Raw genomic sequence first — 17,222 nt, forward strand, 5'->3', positions numbered from 1 at the left:
TTTTTCTTAGGCTAGCTTTCAGCTGGGCCGGCCCCTTTATCTGGTACTACAGTGAGTCATGGCAAACGCCAAAATATTAGTGGGTGAAATGAGGTGAGCATTGCATAAGCTGGTACGACTGCCAAAGAGACGCTCATGCAACCACAGTCCCAGTTTTACTCCTGAGGGTAGAAATGTGAGAGCAAAACTGCTTTCTCCATCAGCTTTTCTCTCTCTTCCCTCTGGCAATGGCAGCCTCACAAGTTCTTGGGGTCTGGAGTATCTTATGCATGACATGACTACTAGGAGGTGCTGGGAAAACCCCAGAAATCGCTGATAATGATCACCGCTGATAACAAGTACAATCAGAGGACACTGCTCTGATCCGGTGCAAATGAAGGCTCTCCTTTGTCAACGTGTTGTCATTACTTCCTCAGTTTGAGGGCTCAAGGAGGGAGGCTACAGTGTTGAGAAAACGAACCCTGAGAAGGTGAGGAAGAGAGTAAAATTAAAAATCTTAGCACTTCATTGCTCTTTCACCAGAAAATCCCTTCTTCTAAGTAGCCCCTGTATTCAACTGCCAGAGGCCACTAAACAATGTGGTTTTTCCTGCTGCCTGTGGTGAACTCCACTTTGGGAAGGAAAATAAATAAGTAAATAAAGAATGAAATAAAACTTATGGCTGGCTGCCTTGCAGTTTACAGCTCCCTAAAGTCTGCGTTGGCCTTTGTTCTTCATGAAACATAACTTTTGAAAGCCTAGAGAGACTTTCGGCTGCCAAAGTGGTTTGGTAAACATTGGCTTAGAAGAAGAGATTTGCCTACTTCACCTGCTTCTAAAAATCACTAAGGCACTCATTATTTCCGTTCACTACAGTTTATTCCTACCTGTTATAATGCTGTTACTCTGAATATAGCTTGTGTCACAGGAAGGAAAGTGGAACTGATTGAACAGACTCTGGAATGACCTCGTTCTCAAAAATGTATCTCAAGGAGAGAGCGATGCTCCTGACATGCTATTTAAAAGAAAACTGATGCTTAGCTAACAGTCCATAAAGAGAAGTGCTGCTCTTGTTTAATGGTATTTCCCAGGGTCAATAATTGCAGCACACAAGTAACCACAGTAACTTTGCACAGGAAAACTTGCACAATATCTCTGTATAGTTAGGACAAATTGTGAACTGTTCTTCCCTGCACAAGCTTGAAAAGGCTGTAGTTACACATATTCCTCAGTCTCTAAAAAGTATCTTTCTACACACCTTTAAGAGTGCAGTTAAGCAGGCCACCCTGGCTCCACACTGACTGTTTCTCTCACACTGAGAAAACTTTTGCTGCCCCTGTGCTGTTGATTTAAGAGACTTCTGTGGCAATCTGACAACTCCAAAAGACTCAGACAGGAAAAAAAGGATTTAGCCCTACAAATACCGTTATTTGAACTTCTCTTTCCACTGGCTAAAGATGAGTTCAGTGTAAAAAGAAAAGAAAAATGAAAGAAACACAGACTTGGACTTTCAGAACAGCTCAGCATTTCTCTAGTCCTGCTTTAGTTTATGCATGTTAAGCCCACTAACCATCAGAGCACTTCTGGAAGTCTAAGTGCAACTGTTCAGCTAGGCTCTGAAGTACTTCTTAGAGGAAAATGGTATGTGCATTATAATGTGTAACATACTATATAGTAAAAACAGCGACTGTGCTCTTTTGCAGATCTTACATATACATTTTAAAGTGGTACAGAACTCAGCTGTTTTGTTCTGCACAGGTTCCCCTAATCATTTGTTTGGTTTTGATCCATCTGGATTTTTACCACAGAATTTTGCTTTGAGTTTTCAATATGAATAGAGGAAAGCTCTGCCAAAACCACATCATATTCAAACCACAGGAAGCCATGAATTTGGCACTGTTTTAACATGGAAGCTGTAAACAGCATGCAGGTTCACTCAAAACTGGTTCACTGTCCTTTGAGTTATGAAACACAACAAAACTTCCAGCAAGCCAGGTCAGAAGTCTGAACTACTACAGCAAGGAGAAATTATGTGTCTTCAACATTAATCAGGATTTGGTTATATGTAATGCTCTCCTAGTTATAGTTGTTTTTTTTTTTTTTCTTTTTAGCTATAAACACATTACATGGAAGAATAAAAAGAGACGCTGAGCTTTCCCCTTTCCAATTTTGAGTTAAAATAGGATTTAGTTACTTCTCATAGCTCTGACATATGCATATTCTATTAAAGAGAGGATAGTTCCCTACTGGCAGCCCCAAACATGAATAACTGTAAAAGCCAGAATTATACTACAAGTATAATATAGTTTTCTGCGTTAAATAACACATTGTCAACTGCAGCTAACTTACGCCACTGCTACAGGAGCAGAACTCTTGTTTAAAATCCACATCAGACTTTCAGCTGCCAAACACTAGATATTTTTTTTTTTCCAGGATTCCCGTTAGAAAACCACAAGGAGCTTTTATGAAAATGGAAAAGTCTGAAGGATGATTTTTGCCTTCAAAATAAACACTGTCATAAAGAAATACATATTTGTAAAGAAGTCACAAGTTCAGAGGACGAAGGGAAAACAATCTAGATTTCCAGACGATGCCTGAAAACAATTCAGCTTCCAAACCTACCCAAGCCAGAAGTTTGAAAAAAGAGCTATACGAAAATGATTTGACTCAAGTCAAACAAAATGTAGTAATACAAAAGATGGCTTATATTACTTCAGTGCCTGCAAGAAAAAGGCATTCTAATCTCAGTGAACTCAATTTTTAAGAGATTTGTAAAACAGTTGTTTGAGTGTCAGAAAACCTCAGCAGGGATCTGTAATACAATGAACCACACTTTGGACAAATCTGACCTGTCATAGAGTTTTCAGATGTACAGAGCTGCTCCCGTAGCTTTTCCACATCATCTGGGTGAACCTGTTCATATAATGTGCTGCCAAACCATTCGGACTGCGGCTGGTTGAGCACGGGAGTCACTGAGTCCGATACGTAGATGACTCTCCCAGTCTCAGCTGCAACCACAAACAGGAACCCATCTGCAGCCTCCAGGATAAGATGTTTCAGTTCCTTCCAAGGAAGGGATTTGATTAGAAGGACAGCATGAAAAAGAAATTAAATAACACATCTGCCAGTGCCAAAGAATATTACTTTTTAGAGACTTTAGTAGATGATCAAAACACTGGGAGAAGTTTTCTTCGTGGTACTAAAATAATAGCACATTCAAGTTTGCAGTAAGACATAAACTGACTTGTTAGTAACAACCAAAATTTTGTTTTCCTTTACTGCCTTTCATCAGGTGATCTCAATTCTCATTAGGAAAATTAACTAAGTAAAACTTGCTATATGTTGCATGATTGGTATCTAATGTTAGAAAAATAAAAAGTAATTTAAGAGTACTGAGGAAATTAAGGACTATAACTCATATGGCAATTTCATCCTTTAATTACATGTCCTGGATAATTTAATTGGAAAGAAACGAACAAGCTCTCCTGTCCGTTTTTGTGGATTTTTTTTCCCCTCGGGATAAGCTCTGTTTGTAAATTAAACAGTCACTAGATGGGACACAGAAACTGTAACACAGGCAAGGAGAGGAATCCCCAGTCTCTTCTCCCTTCAGGATGTTTGAGTACAAGAAAGTTGCATCATTTCTTTTTTCCTTTTCCAATCTGCCCTGCACTTTCAGATACCTACTTGGTCTAGACACTTAACAGCTTGACATGCATATGCAAACAGCTGACTGCATGCATAATGTGGACGTGCTACCTTTGATTAACAAAGCTTGAAAACTTCTCATGTGAAATGATGACAATTATTACTCCAATTCATAGAAAACAAGCTTCACAGCTCTTGCTTGGTGGCTCTTGTGAATGCAAGGGCTTGCTAAGATAGAGCAGTGAGTTACTGCATCTGGAACTCAGAGCTTTGGATAATCCATACCCCAATTCAGGTAAGAGAGCGAGCAAGTGGCAGATACTACCTGGTAAGGTGAGGATTATAACCTGATGAATTCTGCTAAGGCCCCCAAAGAATGAATAACACATCTCGAGAAATACTTAACAAACTGAAGACTACTGCTGGCTTCAACTTTTTCATCAGAAAGAAAGTACACCAATTCTGAACATCGTACTAAATAAAAAACTCACTGCTGCACTATTCAAAGGATAATGTGAGCTGCTTTGAATATATTATTAACAAAGATTAAAATAAGTTCTGTCATTCTGCAAGGTTCAAAAAACAAATTGCAATGTTAAGTAAGCAAGGTATCGTACCTTGCAAAAAAAGCATCTGAATGGCACAGCACCTCCAGAGGCACACTTTAGGAAAGCCAAAATAAGTAGAGATGTGAATACTGACAAGTCAGCAGCAGCTGCTGTTTCTCTAACAGAAAAAAAGTATTGCTTCTAGCCATAACTTACACATGTAAGTACTTAAATTGTTCAGACCACAAAAATGCACATTACACCCATAGGACTTCACAAACAGCGAAGACGGTAGGAATTTCTAGTGCATTGAGTCAAACGCAGTTTTTCTTCAAGTACTGGGTGCACCTTCCCTCTTGCCCTAGAAACGTAATCAGTAAAGTACCCCAGATGTTACAGATGGGATTCATCACAGCCCAGTTCAGCCGCCTAGAACTCCTTACAGAGCCTAAACAACCACAAACCAGAACAAACACATTTGTGAAAAGATCTACCTGTTCCGTAAGAAACGATGGCTTGTAAGCTCCATCAGTAGATTTGTTCCCAGTGCCCCTCATTGATTTCATGTGTGAAACAGCCATCCGAAGGATTGTCAGCTTGTCAGGCTTACGAGCCAATGCGCTACATGTGGGCACCATGTCAGACAGCTCTGTGATGTACTGCGTCATCTTATTTCTTCTGCGTCTCTCAATTTCACTGTGATTCTCCCTGATCGTTCAGAGAAACACCAAACCAACAGAAAAGTAGACATAATCAGTGTGAAATTTTCAAATGGAGGTAAGAGATCATAATACTTTGCACTTGTTTTTAGTTATCACGTCAGGAGAGTACCGTGCTTTACAAAGCTGAGCACTGTTATCTCTCAGTTTATAGCCAGAAAATCCAGGCCACAGAAGGACGATTTGCCTATAGCTGTGGAAGAACTCAAATTTCTATCCTGTTGGTTTCTGGCCTTAATCTCTTAATCTGTTTAGTTTCCTTTGGTTTAAGGACAAATAATAGAAGTAGAAAGATTTGAGGTACACCTGCCAAAGTCCTGAATTTGCTGAAGGTGATGCACACACACCTTCCAGACCTTGCTCAAGATGTTGGCTATGCTTATAAGAGGCCTCCTTTAGAGGAAAGCTCTCACTAGTATAACTGGATCACGTCTCACTATGTAGGGGAAAAAACCCTATGTCCCAGCTGAAAACACCCACTTAATGACCACAAAGATCTCCATGTCCTCTAATACTGTGTGCCAAGTCCAGCCTCCCAGTACGAGGCCTCACGCTTGCAGGGAGATGCTGTAGGATGAGACTGCAGGACTGAGGCCATATATGGTGTAACACTACATTAAATAAATAGGTATATATATATATAAAAGAAATACAAAAGACAGCAAGTAAACATTTGGCTTATCAGACATAGGTCAGAATTGAGGACAAGAACAAACTAACACAGCAGGGAAGTAACAGTGACAATACTTAATGCTGCCCCGCTACAGGCTGAGCTCCGATGTTCTCATCCTTTATAGAAAACATATGACTGAGTTGGTGAGCCAACTCTGAGAATTCTCAAAACTGACAGTCACCAAAGCCTGCCAGAATTGAAGATCTCAGAGTTCAGTTTTCTCTTACTGTAAATCACCACTGTCTGATCACTATCAAGGAATTACACCAGTACGTACAACTGAGAGAGACGGTCCAAAGAGACCTGAAATTCTTCAGTGCCTAGCACTTATTTTTCACATACTGTACCTGTCAGATGGCAGCTAAATACAAGTATACAACAGGTATGTGATGCTTCAGATATCGAAGCAGCATCTTCCACTGATTTCAATGAGCTCTGCATGGCATTTTCTTGTGGGATCTCTGGCTGATCCAACAAGATGACATGGTGATCACATGGAGAGTCCACCAACACTGATCAGTATGATAAACACAACTTTAAAAGAAATTCCAGCATTCTTTGAAATTGAATATTACGAAGAATGATCATGAAAGGCTTGGCACATTTTGCAGTAAGTTTAATAGTAGAGCCTTTTCTTAAAATGACAAGAAAAATCCAAGCTGTAATATGCTGCTTTCTGAAATAAAGGAATGCATGGGCTTGCCCTACTTTACAGCATATATCCTCCTTCCTGCACATAAAAGTGTTAGATGCAAGAAGCACTTTCTACAGGAATGCTATGTGTTAGGGCTACAGGCATTTACTATTCCTACTGATGCCTACGCTACTACACCAATACTCATGAAATCAAGGAATGTACGCCTGCAGTGACAGGCCACTGTGTTTTAGTAAATTATATGCAGCCCTTTGGAAAAGGTCACTACTGATTTAGCTATTTGTTACAACTTAATAATGAAACTTTCCACTTCAAAGGGCTGACACACAGCCTTTGCGCGGTCTGTACATCTGTGGGAGAGAACAGAGCCTGTGAGAGCTGGACTGTATGCACACAAAAGCAGAACATCTTGTGTGACAACGTGCATGTACGTAAGAGCATGTGTGTACAACTCGGCGTATATATATGCAGATAAATATGGACAAAAGAAAGAAAAATGCATTTTTTACATGATGAAAGCTTGATCTAAGTTCAGCATTTTAACAGAAATGGTAACTGAGAGACAAAAAACACAAATATTCAACATATATTTTACATTTACAAATATATATTCCCCTATCTGCCACTAAATTATCTTGATACTCTAATCATTATAAACAACTATTATAAAGAACAAACACACAGCAAAAGAAAGAGAAGAAAAACAAGAATAGTCAATAGTCCAATTTTTTTATGATCATAAAAAGTAATGGCACGTTAACCAGTTGGCTATGAAAGGGATCAAACAAACAAAACTCTGAAAGTTTCCTGAAACTAACTCAAACTTAAACTCCTAAAAGACAGATTGTGTTCCTTTTCCAAAAGGGCCTGCCCATGGAACCCTGGCATTCATAAACATGCATACAGTATGATGTCCTAATTCTGTAATTTCTAACTCTGTTTTTGCATGGAAGTTTTGGAGGAACATTACATTTTGAGAGATTGTGGGAGCTGATTCAAACCCACGAAGGTCCAAGGTTAGACTTCAAGAATTTTTAGATCAGCCAACCCTTTCTACTTTTTGATCAGTCAGAAGGGCATCACAGAAAACAAAAATGGGAAAAAATCACTTTTGATTTTCCTTCTTTGTACCTGGCCATCCTTTCTGTGTCAGCAGTACTTTGATCATCTTCCCACCTAGAAACAAAATAACCAGCTCTCTAAGCTAAGGCACACATACTGAGATGTTTTGGATATGACCATTCCCTTCTTTTCTCTCGGCAGGAGACCTCTCAGGACCATGCCTACCTTGCAAACTTTTCCTTATCACCAGTTATTTGATCACCATCATACCTATAAACAGAAGACAGTAAGTAAATTCACAAGGGTTATACATTTATGAAAGTCAACACGCAGCAAAAAGCAAAGAGGTTCACAACTGCAAACTATTACAAAAAACAGCAAGAAAAACAAGGGCATGAAAACGATAAAGCAAAGAAACTATGGAGTCTAATGGAACTTCCAAGCCATGCCAGTTCAAAAACTTCCTTTGTACATTTAAAAAAAAGATACATTTCATTGGATTTATGCAAACACTAACATACACTCATCACTTGGGAAACTTCACAACCAGCACCATTACAGAAAACACCACTGAGCTTCTATCGACAGCAGCCCATGAAATATTCATTGCTATGTTGGAAGTGAGAGTTATCTTTTCCAGATTGCAACCACAACTCAGCAGAGGGCACTGATGGTCTACAGATAACACGGCAGGGCAGAGAGACACACACTTAAGTGCAATGCATTATACAGAGATGCCTTCAGAAAAAAAGCTCTAGTAGCTATCTACACTGTACCACTTGCTGGAAAGACTGGCAAAAGCTGGGCAGGCGTGAAACTGCTGGGTAAATAGAAGTGAAATTATAACTGGCTTAGATCCCTAAAAGTAAGCAGATACCTCATTCCTTTCTGAATTAACACAAGTCTGATGCCTAAACAGATACTTGCAGCAAGTCAACGAGGATATCCAGATCCATGGGACTTCAGCCCCATGTGATTAAACTTTCACTCTTTCTGATGTGTTGTCCCAGAGACAGGCAGCAATGCGATATTTCATTGAAAAATAGTATGTTCCTCATATTCTTTTCCTATGAAAGGCATCAAGCCTTTGAAATTAATTTTGCTAAAGCAGTTACAAAAAGACATATTTTTGCACCTTGAAAAATATATTTGGAGAAATCAAAACTCTTGCTCCAAAACAGAAAATGTAGGTTCTTTAAAACACAAAAATAAAACAAAATAAGCAAATGGCTTTTCTAGAACTGAGACTGCTCAATAGCAAAGTCAGATTTTCTATCAGAATTACACCTTCTAAAACAATGTAATTTATTGCTAAAGAGAGCCTATGGAACTTCCACATATTACCTGGTAAGTAAAGATGGTGTAAGAAAGCATCTTTTCCGTTCTAAAATACTAATTATTTTTCTTTTTTTCTTCACAAATGAGCTGAAAGTAATTTTAAGTAGTCAAAACATACAAAATCTTCTATGAGACTTATTTTCCTTCCTCATTAAATCTCATTCACACTCTCACGCCAAAGCATGAGACTTGAGCTGCACTCCTTTCTACATTACATTTAGCACTCACATCCTCAAAACATTCAAGTGAAAAGTCACTTTCTTCCACTTGACTCTGCCCACAGAACATACGGTGCTCTACGAACTTTAAACAGATTTGATGAGGAATTGCCATATGCCATTAGGTGAGAAGTACATGCATCTTCATGTGCCCACGACAAGCCATGCAGATACCTGACCTGGCTGGGAACTCTCTGAGAAGTAAGGTGTGTTAACCCATATGGAGCACCATGCTAACACCATTATCTACAGAACTGCCCTAGCTTGGGGTTTGCCTGCTCACCCTCATCTGGCTGGTTGCTCAAGATGCTGCTGCCTCCACTACTCTTTTTTCCCTTCCAGCCCCACAGCTGATCTCTGAGTGGATCCTTTCTGAGGTACTCCATCTCTGCACTGTTCTTCTGTACCCTCCCCAAAAGTAGAACCATCTGGGATTTCTACAGCGTTTAAGATTTAAAAATCACATTTTGATCTAGCATCTAAAATCAGAGACGTAGCACAGCACATCATACTTCTGAAAAAAAAAATTATGGAACTGGCTCTCCCCCCCAAATTTTCAAAGGCTGAAGCCAGGGCAGAGCCAGACAAAAGCGTGCGTAGCACTGTGTCTAGAAACAATGACGCTTGTACAGGCACAAATTAGGCCTTATTAGTCATGAATCATCAGCAGGTATCTTCTAGAAAACGTTCGGACTAGCCCTCAGACCATCAGTTTTAGAACCACAGACTGGAACGTTTTCAGTAAATGATAACAGCTGAACATGCGTGCAGCTGGTCCCATCCAAAGGTTACACTACAGTGTTACAGCACATCTTCAGCATACTTTTCTTTCAGACTGGCTAGGATGATAATGTTAAAACCCTGTAGTGACAGCTGTGCTTGAATATGGCTGCAGCTATATAGCTGCAATTACAATTTGAGTGATTAGCAGTTATCTGTAGGCCTCAAAGCACCTATTCCAAGAGTAGCCACTTGGTTTCTGACAAAAAAATGCAGATAGTGTGATCAGAACAAAAGTGAAAAATGGCAATGATGCTTTAAAGCTTGTTTTTATTTCTAGCATAGAATATTCCATGTTAACTATAATATTTTTTTGGCAATTTTTTACTATCCAGTTACACCTAATGGTACGTAATGAGCTTTAATCTCAAAAAAAAAAACAATCCGCGCCTCTAGGATCTGTCGTATTGTCTTAACAAGAAGTTAACATCTGATCTAAGTTCAAAATAAAATTCATTTTCAGTAGCAGAAAGACAACTTCAGCAATGTCAAATAACCAAAGTTCATTTATAGCAGCTGAAATACTAAGCTATGTCAAGTAAGAAAAACTGCAATTTTTAGCTGCAGATGAAATTATTATTGACACAAGCATACTGTCAGCTTTGCAAGCCAATAGCTACACTGAGCAAATTTCTGCCAGTATGCCTAATCTGCAGAGGAAGCAGGTAAAAAGCTAACTAGAATTTAAGACAAGTTGTTTGGCTATGGGCTGAAGAAGTTGCCAACAGACTTTAAAATAGCAGCACTGAGAAAGCTGTCTTCCTCCACTGAAAGAGTCAACAATTGGCCAACTCCTTATGAAGGCTCACCTTGAAAATTTGCTGGGTCCTTCCCCATCTTCATCATCAAAATCCATTCTGTAAAAGGAAGATTTCCAAATATGTAATCATGAAATTGGCAGTGGTGATATACACATTCAAGCCAGCAGTTCTCAATCTTGTTTAGTTTGTATTTTAACTGGAGGTGTTAATGACCATAGATTCAGTCTCATACATGCTCTCCAGATCCTCTGAAAGTAGCTCAGGATAGAGCCAGGAATACAAGGAACACAAGTTAATAAACAGCAACAAATAAACCCTCACTCTGGTCTGCTCTTCAAAAATCTGCACCACCTACATTAACAAATAATAGAAAATATTGGACAAGTGCAGCTCCTGTGAAGCAGTGATAAGAACTCTCTCTTAGGCCTGATAGAAGCCTTCAGAAATCAGTACAGACTCCACAAAAGAACTGAAATTCTGCCTAAAGAACATAAAGTTCTGCAGGTACACACTGTTTTTATCCATTTTAAAGATGACATTGGAGGTAGAGCAGAATAAACTCCCAGCCTCTCTGCTGAGAGGATTACATACTTTGCTTCTATTGATTTTAAGTGTGATACATTCTTTAGCCCCATACTACCACATTTCACAAGAATTGCCAGCCAGCCTGTGGATGGCAATTACATTGCAGTCCTCATCTAGGCCACACTGAAGTGACTTATGGGTCTACCTAACTTACCTTCCTCGTGTCCAATACCTCCTTAAGTCAACAGAAGAGATGAGCTTTTCCTTGGGCCAAATCCCAGCCATCCAGCTGGGCTGCTCTGGGGAGCCACAAAAAGCAGGAACCTTTCCTTGCTTGTAACCAGTGAGACTGGGAAGATCAACCTCCTAAAGTAGCCAACTACATTACTCTCCTATGTCAGGCAGCATGATCATCTCCTTCCTGTTGATGTTAAGTTGCTACGAATTCTGTAAAAGTAGTAACGTTTCCAAGCATTTTACACCTCTACAAAGAAGTGGATGAATAGACATCCCATTAATAACAGAGGTGACTTTGGCATTACATCAGCCTAAGAACCAAGCCAATATAAAATTTTCAGATACAATTATTGTATTGGTATATTAATTTTTATAAGGAAGTATGTTAGTATGACGGAGATTTGAGCAGCCACATAAAAGTAATTCATGTAGACTGAAAATCATAGTTTCATTTTATAAAGGGTTTTGTTGAGTTTCTTCACATTCTAAGTTTTCTAACATTTCAGCGTAATAAATTTGATATAATTACCAATTCAATGTCTCTACCACTTCACGTTAACAATAGGTATGACATACTAGCTGCAAAACTCTGCAAAGTGACAATGATATTTATCTCAATATTAAAAACCGTTTCAAATTAAAAATTAAGATTTGTGTGCTCAGAGTGTGGGAACATTGGTGTAAGAACTCTTCATAATTAAATGAACATACAGCAGTATACGCTCCAGCTAGACAGTACAGCCTTGCTTCCTTATTTTGATATCAAAGACAGACTGGTCTATAAAAGATGCATCTGACTCACAGCAACCTACGTTCAATCAGGACACAAGCAGCAAATATGTAAAGGAATTGGAAACGGCAGAGTAATATTTTCCAGATGGCAATAGTGGTTATTCATTGCTGAAGGAAGCAGGGAGAAAATCATTTTCCCAAAGGAGTCTTAAGAAGAAATACATCTTTAATTTGGTTAAGTTTGATGAAATCATCATTTTCACAAGAAATTGCATTTTTGCTCACCCAATTATCACCAAATCCAGCCTGTAAATCACTTCCCTTGGCAGTGACCTTACAGCTGCGTTGTGCAGAACAACACCGACCTCCAGCGGCCAGCCACACGGCCTGTGCTACGCCAGGACCTTCCTCAGAGATTCAGCTGGGATGCATTCATTTTGTATTCCCTTTTTCTTCCGCTCCAATGCACTAGGATGATATGCCTTGGTATTTTCTTGGCTTCCAATGAAATACTTCAACTGAGTGCTAAGAGATGAGTTTCCCCGTCACCACACCAAATCAAATATTGGCTCTACTGCACTGAGTCTATTTTATTATTTCTAAAATGTAATACAGAAAATGACAGAGAAACCGATGAGAGCCTAAGGCTCAGTCTTGCTGCCCACGCTGTATGTACAGCCCCATTCACCCATTTGGAAGTAACTCATCAGTTTATCCAAGTGGCTGGATATCAGTTTCTCTTCTTATGAGATCCTGATCTGTCAACTTCTGTAGGTCATTCCTACCATATTTACAGTAGGTTCCCCACAGTCTCTACCAGATTGTAGCAGACTCAAGTCTTTAAGATCTTTGCTTTATAAGACTACTAGAAAATCACAACTTTTTTCCAAATGCAAAAAAATAATTACATGAAGTTCATAAAAATGTCAGTATTTGTAAAAATGGAAGTGTATCCCTGTCCCATTGTTGTTAATAAACAAGTTTCCTAATTTTGGTGTGCAGCATGAAATAAATCTCAGGTTTAAATCCAGTAGTTTCAGCTCCTTGACTGAATCACTGCATCTGCTTTATAGTAAGGCAAACTGAAAAATAGGGAATCAACTGCAACCTTTAGCTGTACACAGCAAGACACACCAAAATAACATTCCAACAAACTCCTCTACCCTGGCAGATAAGATCTTCTGTTCAGATAGAATATACTGCACATTAGCAGAACAGTGGAAGCAGCCTCAAAGAAGACAAATGGTATCATTTCAGAAGTTACTGAAGGAGTATCTTATCTTCATTTAAAATTCCCATTAAAAAGAGACTTTAAGAAAGAGCTGCACTGCATTCTTTTGTTTTGAAGAGTATAAATCGTGCTTTCCTTTTTCACATTGATCACATCAATCTGAAAGGAATTGACATATGAGGTACTTATTAAAATATATTTTCCTCAAGAAGACATGTGAGCAACATAAGTAATGTGACAAAAATATGCTCTTAATTTATATTTAATTAGAAGCATTTCCATACAAAAAAACAAAACTAAAAAAAAAAAAAGAAAAAACACAAGGAGGTTCTGCACAGGTTAAAAAATGAGATGGGAAGGGATTTGAGCACTGAAGCAAAATGGCTATGTAAAATTCCCAAGCAGTGCTGAGTATGTTCAGCATAGAAAGGGGCAGAGTGGAGAGCTGAGGCAGCGCTGAGCTGTGTATGGGGTGTGCACTGCAGCCCTCGTGCAGTACGAGGTGGGGGGAGAGACGGGGGAGCGGTCAGACCTGCTCAGATCTCCCAGTTCTGCATTAGAGAAAAGACAGGAGCGTGTGATGGAATGGAACAGAACCAATGCAACTGTAAAAAAAACAAGAACTCAGACCTCCATGATTGCAGAAAAAGCCCCTTATCCTCCAATACAGCAAAGCCTAAAGAAAAAATACCTTACGTGAGGAAGTTACTGATCACGGCAATGTATTAGCTTACACACTACGAGGCTTCACTTTTTTTTCTATGAAGCACTCGGTATAATCTGTAGAAAGGAAAAATATTTTTCTGAGCTGTCAATGAAGCTGAATGCCTGCACCACAGAAACACCTCCTGGATAGCCAATGAGCTCAAACTGATCTACATTCAAGACCACGCAGCAATTATTCTGCCAGCTTGCCTCAGCAATTATGAGAAAAGAAACAATTTTCAGAGATAACTGAAGCTAGAAAAGACGACTGCGTTCAGAGCTATATTCCTTTATGCCTGACACAAAGCACTCATTTCTAAAATGCCCAAGGATTTAGGTGCATAAAGATGCACCACCAGGGCAGTAATGAAAGGACCAAGTGTTAGCTGCAACTTTGTTCAAAGAGACGCTACAAGGCATCAGACACAGCAGGCATTCTTTCCCTTCAGGCCTGAATACTGCACAGCAAAAGAAAAAAATGCACCCCCGGCTCAGGCTTGAAGAAGGGCTGCTGGTTTAGAGCCACAGTGCACAGATGAAACACCACAGTCTGGATATAGCTGCAAATTTATACTATCTTATTCACAGAATTTGCATATTAAATACATTTCAAATAATTTGATTTTATGTTCCTGCCGTCCTCCCTCACTCCCCTTCCTTGCAAATAGATTGAGGATATTTAAAATGCAGTATTTAAAGTACAGCCTTCAATTAATTATCAAATCAGTACCTAGTATAATCAGAAGATTTCACACTCAGCAGCATCAACCCTCTGCAACCACACTTTGCAAGCCAGTGTGCATACTTGTTGTGGCTTATGACGAAAAAAAAGAGGTAAGTATCCTTTAACCCAAAAGCATAAGCGTTATACATGCTATGTAGCAATAAAAAGTTGCTAATGCTCTATTTCTTCTTCTGAGGGCATGTTTGAACAGGCTTTGTCTCTAAAATGTTTCCCAACATAAACGTAATGTCTGTCAAAAACAGATTTTGGGTAATTTTTCCAAGCAATCTTATACAATTGGCTCAGCACATGGAAGCACACTTAAAGGGGAACAACCATCCTGTTCCAAAGGAAGCCCCTCCCCCAGACAACCCCCACAAGCCCAATTGTGTGCCCAAGCTAAGGTCCACGTTCTCCTTCCTCAACTCGTTCCAGGAGCAAGGCTCCAGCACTGCTCCTCGACCCAGCACCTAGGACTGGATGGCTCTCACAGGGAATCAGGGCTTCTCACCAGGTGCCTGTCAGTAAAGATTTTATTCACATTACCATTCATTCTGAGTCCTTCCACTGCAATGTTTAGGGCTGAATATAAAACTAATCGATCTCTTTTGCAGGCAGAATCGTACCAGAGAGAACTCTGGGAAAGAATCACCTACAGATCATTACTTGTGATAAAGCTTTTTTTTTAAAAAAAAAAAAAGAAGTATTTTTGATAATATCAGAGAATGATTTGTTGTTCTTCTGTAGCTCTCAAGATGCCTTTCTTCTAATACAGATTACTATGATTCTATGAGTTGCACAGAACAACCTGATGTGGAAAAGCTATGGCTACATCACATCAACTTTTACATTTGGAAAAAAAGAGATTTTTCTTTAGCAGAACTCTCATGTAGGTGAGGAGCTCGATTTGATTTGGGCTCCTTCTCCCCAAGCTGGAAAGACTCTGCTGCAGTTCCATTGAGGCTTAGAATGTCACAGACCACAAACATCGAACAGAGAGGCTGCTTATGCTTTCCATGTACCTGGGACTATATGGAAAGCATTCTCAACAGAAGGCATCTATTTGAGAGATTCCAGGTCCACTTTTCAGATGAAGTTGGATAGCAGGCACGCACAAGCAAAAACAAATCTTGCTACCTTTATTCATAAGATGAATTCTTCTTGAGATTAAACAGATGTAGGCAATGTGCAATCGTTACATGAAAAACAGCCACAGGATCCAAATTCTGCTTCTGGATGCTTTGCCAAATCCGAAAATCTTTTGAAGTGTGCAAAACAACGAACTCTTATCAGCAAGTTTGATCTTGCAGGAAGAGCAGATACATTGAAGAGAAAAACAGAACACCAGTCACTAATGCCACAAGACAGTTACCTACATCAACATTACATAATAAGCATACATACAGATGGATATTCTCAGTTTCAGCCCTGAAGACATGCCTTACCCGGAGCGTCGCTTTCCCCCTCTGGAAGGCATGGACCCTGCCATTCTCACTTGGCCGCTCGCCATCGGTGCCACTGGCAAGGCCACCGAGCCAGGAATATCGGATGCCATTTCTGTAAAACATAAGCAGGAAAAGAGAGAAAAAACCTTTAATCCATCACCCCCCCAAGGAGACAACGGCGGCGACAAAATTTGAGAAAAGCTCTTTCAAAAACAAGCAGGGAAAAGCTTTCCTTTTTTTCTCCTCTAGGAGAGAGAAATGCCTTCCCACCAAAGCCAAGCACATTTTCAGCCCCCTTACAACAAGTCTAGGTTTGTCAATAGCCATTAAGAGTGCCTTGGGAGGCAGATGAAAGAACACAGAGTACAGCAGGTCCCTCTGTATTTTAGTTTACTTGAGAATGCTACAGCTCAGCTTCTCGGATGGGCTGTCATATGAAGGCCAACAACCTCTCACAGTAGCTAAACTCCCCGTACAGATACACAGAGCTGCATTTCCAAGACAAATGTAGCTGTAGGTACTGAGAAAAATAAAACTTCAGAGACATCCCAGTCCGCCAAAGAAGTCAAGAGTTTAGAGTAGCAATGAATTTCCAGGTGATGCCTTTGTTTTTATTACTTATATTCTAGCATATTCCAAAGACCAGGCTGAACTCAGGAGAGCTGCAAGCCTTCCTGTATTTCAGCATGGCACTTGGTAGACTGACCCAAGCCCCAGACACAAGCATTCACCCCTCTGCCAGTGCTCCATCCCCAGAGGTGCTCAAGGCCAGGTTGGATGGGGCCCTGAGCAGCCTGATCCAATGCCTGATATTGTGGTTGGCAACCCTGCACGCTGCTGGGGGTTGGAACTGGATGATCTTTGAGGTCCCTTACAATCCAAGCCACTATATGATTCCATGATACAGCCCCATCTTAATGAGATCCTCACCCCCAAATCTCTGACCTGACAGATAGCAACAGCACACCTGACATCTTCAGAGCACTAAAGGCAAGTATTTTTACAACCTATTAGTGACAGTCTATTACAGTTTTGAAAAAGAAAAATGAACTATAACATGTTTATATCTTTTTCTCTTGTTCCATGGATTAAGCACATTTTATCTCTGTGCAACTCCTGTAAAGCATGCAAGCAATTAAAACTTTTTAAATCAGATAAACTACACTCGCTGTGGAGGTAAAAATCTACAGTCACAACATTTAATTATCATGAAAGAAACTGCATCTTCCGTCCAGCTTTTTT

The 17,222-nt window shown here is 39.7% G+C and overlaps 1 protein-coding gene across 4 annotated transcripts in view; it reads right to left on the minus strand.

Moving 5' to 3' along the window:
* Positions 1–17,222, minus strand: part of ARNT2 (aryl hydrocarbon receptor nuclear translocator 2) — a 77,997-nt gene that overhangs the window by 57,581 nt on the left and 3,194 nt on the right. For 2 of the 4 annotated variants that reach the window (XM_019619491.2, XM_019619492.2), the window contains exons 2-7: positions 15,981–16,092; positions 10,430–10,477; positions 7,510–7,554; positions 7,354–7,398; positions 4,670–4,883; positions 2,829–3,042 (exon numbers count right to left, since the gene is read on the minus strand). In XM_019619491.2, coding sequence (XP_019475036.1) covers positions 2,829–3,042; positions 4,670–4,883; positions 7,354–7,398; positions 7,510–7,554; positions 10,430–10,477; positions 15,981–16,090 — 676 coding nt within the window. In that variant the 5' untranslated portion in view covers positions 16,091–16,092. The remainder of the gene's footprint in view (positions 1–2,828; positions 3,043–4,669; positions 4,884–7,353; positions 7,399–7,509; positions 7,555–10,429; positions 10,478–15,980; positions 16,093–17,222) is intronic. The other 2 variants (XM_010717467.3, XM_010717466.3) reach the window with 2 other exon arrangements.

This window comes from Meleagris gallopavo, chromosome 12 (genome assembly GCF_000146605.3).
Source record: "Meleagris gallopavo isolate NT-WF06-2002-E0010 breed Aviagen turkey brand Nicholas breeding stock chromosome 12, Turkey_5.1, whole genome shotgun sequence".
Classification (NCBI taxonomy): domain Eukaryota; kingdom Metazoa; phylum Chordata; class Aves; order Galliformes; family Phasianidae; genus Meleagris; species Meleagris gallopavo.